Genomic DNA, 8,980 nt, shown 5'->3' with positions numbered 1-8,980 from the left:
ATTTTTCTCTGCCAGTTTGTGTAGGCCTATATCTACAGAATCTGAGTTTAGGTGGCAAAACTCTCCATCACAGTAAACTTTGCCTTAGTTTGTCTAAAAAAAATATTTATCCAGCCTAGGGAAATTTAATAAGCATACTATTTTGTTTTGACAATAGTTTGTTGTTCTGTTTTTTTCATTTTTTAGTCAGCCGGATCTGTTCAGAAACGCATCCAGTGTTTTTGTTGGCTGGAAGGCGCCATGTCAGCACAGTACCAGTTTTTTTTTTTTTTCATGAGCTCCTAATGGACAAGTTTTGGATTTTGTTGGCAAAACCGATCCAGACCTTGTTCTGTGAGGACCACTTTCTCTGAGGGTCCAAACCACATTAATTGTGGAGTGGGTGTCTGAGACGAGTCCAGCAGCCATTATCCCAGGCTTGGCAATGAGAAAGTACGAGGGCAGCGTAAAACCCTCCAATTAGAAATCGCTCCTTCCCACATATGGATCCTGTGCACGGGATGGGTTCAGTTCAATCGTTTCAGACTCAGAAATAGCTACAGGATGCCCGGACTAAGTCAACTGCAGATCACAAACATGAATTTGTGTAAAAGAAGAGAAATTGTTGAGTCAAAGAAAATATAGCTCTGCATCACTCTGCAAAGCCTGAACAGAAAACAGCATGCACCACAGCCATAGAGCGAGTGGTACAAAGGCAAAGCAAATGTGGCTGCTGGTGTTATTGTTTTGGAATGCAGCCTTGTAAAATGTTCAGCATATGGAAACCAAAGGCTCTGACTGAGGCCATGAAGGTTCTAAAGGCTTTCTTCTGTATCTGTGTGTTCTGTGTGCTGTTCAGTTGGAGTCTCTGTTTGAAGAGCCCACTGATGAATGCAAGCACACACAGCACACAGTGGCCCCATTGAAATATAGATTACAGTCATAATACAAGATTTTACTCCAACTGAGAAAGGTAATGTGTGTGTGTGTGTGTGTGTGTGTGTGTGTGTGTGTGTGTGTGTGTGTGTGTGTGTGTGTGTGTGTGTATGTTTGTGTGTCAAGATGCCAAGATGCATTGCAAAACATACATTACAAAATAGTAAAAATGTATACTTATGTATACATAAAGACACTTTAAAGAATTTTATCTCACATCTGGGTATGCAGTTATGTCAACAACAAAGAATGAAAGAAACCAACACCAAGTGCAATTCTATTTGGCTTTATTTCTATTAGATTACTAATCTGTAAATATTTTTGTTTGTTTTTTTCTCTTCATTCTTCATTTCCATAAGTGTACATGTATTTTCATTTTCAACTCTAAGAAATTCACATTTACACAATGCATTGTACATTATAACATAGGTACAGTTAACATTCACCATTTGTTAATGTGTAGGATTGAATGGCAGGGGAGAAGGTTCATGACAATGCTCCCCTATTTCCCTTTATTCTGTATACTTGACACCTGAAGATCACCCACCTCGCGTTCTCTCAATGCAGACATCGTAATGCACGGCTTTCTTTTCCTATAGTCAAACATCTTCATCTATTTCCTTAGTCCTCTGAGCATCACTCTCATATACATACAGCATAGGAAAACTAAAGGTAGTGATTGTATCATACAGAGGATTTGGTGTGCAGGGAGGTGAGTAACAAAAGTGGGCACAGCCAGACAGTCTGTCGGAAGGTAAGCTGCACGTTATTATCTTGTGGGTCCTCAAGGACCGACGTGGACCCCATATGGGTCATACGCTACATGGTGGTTTTACAGTGCGACTGTGAGTCAAACGTAGTGGGGATGTCACAAAGAGGAGTCGACCTATGACCTAGATAGAGTTTCCCTTGAGGGACACATCTTCTTCACACACTTGCAGTGCAAGCTTCATTGCTAGCACCTCTCAATGTTAGACATACAACGCCAGCGTGAAATTAACACACACAGCGAACATGAAATACATAAACAAACACTAAACATCGAACAAGCAACAACAACAACAACAACTGATAAGGCAAAAACTCTGAACAGAACCAAAGCGTAACATCTTTATACATGGATTCTCAAAGACACTTGACACAGTCCACAGGCACTTTGAGGTGCTGGGCACTCGTTGAGTGTACATATTTCATCTAGTAAGTGCTAAAAGATCAAGCCATCTCTTTAGAAAATACTGCTCTCAAAAGGTAATGCTATTCTGGTTAAAAATAAAATACAATACAACAAAATAAAGCCAATGCAATTAACCCACCCTTCCTCTCATCTCTAAAGAACTGAAAAGTTAGAAAACTGGAAATGAAAACAGAAATTTGATTGGATCTAATGGTTTGCATATTGATGTTGTTTGCGTGTGCCTATGTGTGTATTTAAGTGTTCGCTTGTATGTGTGTTGACAATCTGCTCATCTTTTTCAGTTTTCTCTGTTTGAATCTTCGGAGAGTTGAAGTGATGCCAGGCAAATATTTTGTCATTTGACTCTGACAGCTCCAGTTTTGTTTTTTTTTGCATGTAAGTGTTTGTTTGTCGTATTTGGCTACATTCTCACAGCAGAATAAATGCGTCATCTCATTTCCATGTATGTTGACTGGTTTATTGTTTATTGTGCCCCTATCCTCATATGTGTTTATCATAGCAAATGTGTTCCAGTGAACAGCTCACTGAGCCAAGTGTCTGTTATACGTTTAGCCTTTCTCTACCTGAAACTATGAATGAGTCGTAGTCAGGGTGAGTTAGCCTGACGAGCCAGACCCACATTAAAATGTAGGGTCTGGGCACTCACCGTTCGCAGTGCTCAGTCCGAGGGGCGGGATAATCGGTTGTCTTTCAAATTCCCTCTGCACACAATAGGACAGCGCTGAGTCCCATACGTTTTCCCCCCAGCGGAGCTAGTTGGCTAGTTCAAACTTTTGCCAACTTAAAACAAGCTTAACTCGTGTCACACTGTTGGCCAACAGCAACATCCATCTTCTTTTTTTTCAAGTAGCAGGGAATTCAAGCCAAACCGTTGCAACTCTGCCATCAATCATTATGTTAAGCCCGCCTAACGACTCTATACACGATTTCATTGGCCTGATAGAAGTTTCACCTCAGTGAACCCCCGCTTCACTTCTTTTATCCTGTTTTCTAGACAATTCTCTCCTTCCTTCTCCTTCTCCTTTTCTTTCTCTCTATCACATCTGCTCTTGACCTTTCCCTTAGTTTCAGTCTCTTGCCCTCATTATTTCTGCCATATTTCCACCCATGCCTGAATCTGTGAGTGAGTGTGTATAGCATGTGAGTGTGAGCATGTGTCCATGTTTGTGCATGTGCATATCTGTGTATATGTGAGTATGAGTGTGTGTGTGTGTGTGTGTGTGTGTGTCTGTGTGTGTTGTGTGTGTGTCTGGGGCAGTGTATGGAGTACACCCCATGCAGTGTGCGTGGGTGGCATGCGTGCCTGAGCGTGAGTCAGCCCCGGTAGCACAGATGGTGGTTGCGGTGGTGGAGAGTTGGGGCGGAGCTGTGGGTGTGGGGACTATTGCTCCTTAAGTGCCCATGTCAGCGAAACCACCCCTGTCGTCTCTGGCTCACCTGCTTACCGTGCAGGGAGTTCAACAGACCGAGACTTAGCACGCACGAGTGGACTACAGCCTACTGCATCCCACAGAGGATCACGCTCTGTGTCACAACTGTAGCTCTGCCTGGCCGAGCTCCAACTAATGCACAGTGTTTGCATTCAAATTCATCTATATCAGTCAAGCCTCTTCAAGTCTGTCTAACAATGGCTTAACAATGGCAAAGACTAGTACACACTACAGTTAGCCTAGCATGAATGCCCAGTTGAGTGAGAGGATACTGAAACCTTGTGCTAACAATGGTTTAGCATACTTGCTGTCCTGTCAACACTACAGTTTATGTTGCATGAAAGCCCAGTTGGATGAGAGGATACTGACACCCAGCTAACAATGACTTAGCATACTTGCTAAGGGCATTCAACACTACAGTACACTTAGCGTAGCATGAAAGCCCAGTTGAGTGTGAGGATGCTGTGGTCCAGAGCTAGGAGAGCTGTGAAGCTGTTAAAGAGTTGTGGTCTGTGGGGGAGCTGGTCCCCCCTGGGAGCTTGCTGCAGCTGCAGCGTTAGTTGCAGTCCCCGGTAAGTGAGGCTGAGAGCAGGCAGCGGTAATTACTACCTGCCTGACATGAGCATCTCACTAATGCCTCTCATGTTTATAACCGCGGTGCACCCAGACACATTAGCGGCAGCCAGTAAGGGATCCATCAGATGCCCTGTGTTGTTTAAGAGTGTGTGTGTGTGTGTGTGCACATCTGGGCCATAGGGAGAATGTTTCAATTAGTGCTCCTTTTTGAGAGAGAAACTTTTTTTGCTAAAAATAGCATGTGTGTCTGTGTGTACTGTATGTGTCTGTGAAACAGCATTATTGTGTGAATGTGTCTATGTGTTTGTGAAAAAGTGTTTGTGTACTTGTCTAATTTTGCTTGTGCAAGTGTGTGTTTCTGTTACAGTGAGCGAAGGAATGCCTCTGTAGTCAATCCCATGTTTCCACTCATTACTGTTTTTTGGATGATGGAGGAGAACAAGAGAGAAACAACTAAAGGTGGAGCAAGCTTTGTTCTTCTACATGTGTTTTGACGTATGCTTATGTGCCTGTGTCTGCAAAAATCAAAGTGTGTCTGTGTGTGTGTGTGTGTGTGTGTGTGTGTGTGTGTGTGTGTGTGTGTGAAAAAAGAGAGAGAGAGTGAGAAAGTGAATAAGGGAGAAAGAGAGAGAGTCTGTGTGTGTGTGTGTGTGTGTGTGTGTGTATGAGCATGTTTCCCATCACCCCCTCTTGACATCATAGGTACAAAGTCCATCAGGTCAAGTTGATGACACAGCTCTTTGTGATGGCTACTCTGATCCCCCCAAGCCACACCTCCCTCCTTCCCTTCACCAATCTGAGACACCGTGCTCCGCTGCTGAGCTGGCTGTGAAAGCCACACCACGCCACAGCCCATCGAGAGAAGAGCGAGCAAAAGAGAACTATAAACAGAAAACACAGGAGACCTTTCTGGATGTGGGCTCAGCTAAAAGCAACACTAAACTAACCCGAGGGCTTGTATTTCAATCTCAAGCCAATCCCCCCGGCTCTCTCCCTACAGGGTTGGACGCAGGATGCAGTCTTTCCTGTTCTATGATTACATCACACATGCCGGGGAGACAGATAGGAGTTGTGCTGGCTGACAGTTGTTGGAGTGTGTTTGTCATGTGACCTAAAACAGAAATCAAAGCAGAATATAAAAAGGCAAAAGGAGATGGAAAGAGAGGGGGGGAAACCCACAAGCTAATGTCCAGCAGACATCACCTGGAGTCAGAAAATCTGTTGTAGACTGAAGCACAATGCCCTTTTTGGGGAAAAAAAGGCTGACTAAACCTGTAGCTGAGTGACAGAAGAGTGATGGAAGCTCAGCTACTGCCGTGTGTGTCGTTTGGCTGATCTGGTGTCAGCCTCTCTCGGCCCCGGCTACATGCTGCACCTACAGAATTGAGTTTTTGACACTGATCTGGGAGCTATGATACAGTATATCCCCTTCTGGATGGCAGTTGAGGCAGTCAGTGCGACAGTTAATGCTCTTCTTTCTGCAGTTTGACAGAGAGCCAAGATGTATTTTGGAAAGGGAGAGAGAGTTGGAAGAAGAGAGGAGGAAAGGGAGAGAGAGTTGGAAGAAGAGAGGAGGAAAGGGAGAGAGAGTTGGAAGAAGAGAGGAGGAAAGTGAGATGGGGGGGGGAAATGAAAAAGAGAGAGGAAAGAAAAACAGGAGCACGCCCAAGAGCGCACTGCAGACCCACGGCAAGGACAGTGGCAATGTGAACAGAAACATGAACCCCGATAGAGAGAGTGCTGGCGGGAATATGACACATCCATTGCGTGAGTGTGTATTTACGCATGTGTATATGTGTGGAGTGTGTGTGTGTGTGTGTGTGTGTGTGTGTGTGTGTGTGTGTGTGTGTGTGTGTGTGTGTGTGTGTGTGTACATGTGTATGTGGTGTGGCAGGATGAGGTGATCAGGAAGGCCATGAAAAATAAGAGTGTGGAGTGTGTGTGTGTGTGTGTGTGTACATGTGTGTGTGGTGTGGTGATCATGTTTGTCAGCATGAATGGGAGCAAGATGGCAGGATGAGGTGATCAGGAAAGCCATGAAAAATAAGAAATGAAAAACATGGCAATGAAACGAAAGAGAGGAAGGACAAAAGCACACCGGCAAGAGAGAGAGAGCAACTTCATCTTTGCCTCAGCCCCTGCACTCCTCTCCCATCCTCTCAGGGGCTCCACCCATCTGTCTGTTAGTGGAAGGTCAGAGCTGGCAGTGATGGTGCATGGGAGGTGAAGGGAGGAGTGCATGGTGGTGATGGAGGTGGGGGCTGTGGGTCCATGTGGTCTGATAGCGTTGTGGTGGCAGCTCTGCTGTTGGTAGGACTGATTAAGTTCACATGCTGGAAGTCCCTTTGGGATGTACGTACTTGCTGGAAAGTTAGGATGGGTTGTGTGTAAAAGGGTGGGAGAATGTTCAACACTGTGACTGACAGGGCTTTGAGGCCGGGGGTCCTTTCCAGGTCGTTTGAAGGGATTGTGTGGTTGCTGCGGCAAAAGAGTCTGCATTTGTGTGTGTGTGTGTGTGTGTGTGTGTGTGTGTGTGTGTGTGTGTATTGACAGGGGTTAATGTTTGGTGAGCAGAGCTTAGTGAAGCATTCAGTTTGAGGAAGGATTTCACACCAGGATGCTCCAGGAAGTTCTACTGGTCCATACCAAGGAAGGCTGGTTGTGAGCCTGCTCCCATCCAGTCACATGCTAGAGTTTCTTAACATGGGGCAACTGGCCCCTTTTCTCACAATGCGAGGACGATGAGAACGACTCCCTGCTCCCTCGTCTGCCATCTCTCACCACTGCTGCTGCCTCCTCTTCCTCCTCCATCATCTCCCTCAGGCTTGTGCAGGGGGGGAGTCCGGCTGGCCTGCCCCGTCCATCCGCACCACTATAGAGAGCGAGAGCAAGAGAGGAAGAGAGAGGAAGAGAGGAAAGGATACAGGGAGAGAGAGAGAAGAAAGAGAGATAGAGAGAGAAGTGAGAATTGAGATTACACATTAAGGGTCATTGCCAAGCGGCGCGGTGCATTGAGTGTCCCTCATCAAAGCACTCTGTGTGTTCCGAGAGGATGCAGTCGGCCAGATGTCCGGTGCCCGGAGAAGGACAGAGCCCCCCGCTGGCACGCCATAAGCAGCCAATCAGTGACTCACGATGAGCTGATGAGTCCAATCAGCTGTTCTCACACAGCGGGACACAGCTGAGAAGACAAGGAGGGTGATGAGGAGGGGGTTCTCAAAAGGTGTTCTATATTACTAAAATAGCTACCTCACATGCGTACAAATGTGCTTTTTAAAGTGAATGAGCCCCATGCAATCCCTTTCACTGTCCTATTTATGCAGTGTAACGGTCAGAGAACTGATGCCTAAATTGCCTAAATTACACAATGACATCTGTGGCCTCCAAAGCTGTTTTGTGGCAAACTTAATGGGTTTTATAATACATCTGCAGTGTCCATATTCAGTACCACAGAAACTAAAGGGGGCACTACAGAGTTACTCTCTCTCTCTCTTTCTCTCCTGTCATGCCACTCTTACCACCCATCCCCAGTTTGACGTCAAGACATCCTGACATGGGGTGAGAGAGAGAAAGAGAGTGAGACAGAGAGTTGAAGGCACCCACTATATGCTCCCCCAATCTGTTGTCAGTTGTAGGTTGTCATGGAAATGTTTCCGGAATGCACAAAAAGGGGGGTTTCTCTCCTTTTTCTCTTCTTTTTTTCTAAACGAGCTTTTGAGTTGTGTAGTTCCGTTTTGTGTCTCCATCAATGGGGCCCAGTGCTTGCCGGAATGTACTAGAGAATTCTAATTCTAAAGAGGGGCTTTGTTTTTGTTGTTGTGTATCTAACATTCAATGACATCATCCAGGTCCTAGGTTACTATACATGCCCCATCCGCACGAATCCCTAAAGAAGAGGCGTTCCTCTCTCTCTCTCTCTCTCTCTCTCTCTCTCTCTCACACACACAAGTGTTTATCTTCCTCTCCTCCCTTTTCAGTATTATTTTTCCATTGCCTCCTGCACTCCTGAGTTCCACTTAGACTTCTTTAGTTAACATTTCTTGGTGATTTATTGATGAGCCTGAAGTTTTCTGAGATGCTGCACGTTTAAAAATAGCCCTTGCCATTTGGAAGGAAACATTCTGTGCTGCTCTGAAAAACCTAAAAAAAAATGGGAACCTCTCAATCTCCTCCAGCACTGTGCACAGGGAAGGAGCCTCTATTTTAAAAATAGCACTGGACAAGTTCACCTTTAATTGCACTTCAAGCGAACATCTGTTTTACTGAAATACATAAAATGTGACAGCCAAAGTCCCAAAGCATAGCTGGCACTCTTTTGACGGGTGAGTTTTTTTTTTTTATCATGACACCCTTTTGGTCAGTCAGTCTCAGTCAACCCTTTGTGTTCTGCAAAAAGTGCCTTTGGCAGGCTTACGCTCCCAGACTCCCAGTGTCCAACGGGCACACTTCTTCACGCTGATTCTGGACGCTCCAGTTGGCAGTATGCGGGGCTGCCCTTGGGTGTGATCGGAGTGCGCTCCCTGGCACAGTGGGCTGCCGCTCCCGTGTGTAGACCCTGGACTCAGGCAGCCCAACACAGAGGGCTCCATTCAACCCAGCCAAGGCTTCCATTTTCCTGCCCTTGCCACCCACCCTAACCCCCCTGGCCCCTTTCAACCAGCTGGGTGGTCAAGCGACCCTACACGCCAGCAGTCTCTGTTATGGTGAAAAATACTTTTCCCCCACTCTTATTTTCACCACTATTTTTTTTTTCTCTTCAACCCATTTAGTCCCTCGTGTGAGAATCTCCCTTACTACATTTGCTGTGAACTGACTTCCTGTTTGTTTTCGAGTCAGGAATTCTTACGCTGTGTTTGCAAATGAT

At 45.6% G+C, this 8,980-nt stretch overlaps 1 protein-coding gene across 1 annotated transcript in view; it reads right to left on the bottom strand.

The window, feature by feature from the left end:
* Positions 1-5,472: 5,472 nt before the first annotated feature.
* ngfra (nerve growth factor receptor a (TNFR superfamily, member 16)) overlaps positions 5,473-8,980 on the bottom strand; it is a 37,695-nt gene continuing 34,187 nt past the window's right edge. The window contains exon 6 of the mRNA XM_042087202.1: positions 5,473-6,988. Coding sequence (XP_041943136.1) covers positions 6,936-6,988 — 53 coding nt within the window. The 3' untranslated portion in view covers positions 5,473-6,935. The remainder of the gene's footprint in view (positions 6,989-8,980) is intronic.

This window comes from Alosa sapidissima, chromosome 3 (genome assembly GCF_018492685.1).
Source record: "Alosa sapidissima isolate fAloSap1 chromosome 3, fAloSap1.pri, whole genome shotgun sequence".
NCBI lineage: Eukaryota > Metazoa > Chordata > Actinopteri > Clupeiformes > Clupeidae > Alosa > Alosa sapidissima.
This window is presented reverse-complemented; position numbering and strand designations above follow the sequence as displayed.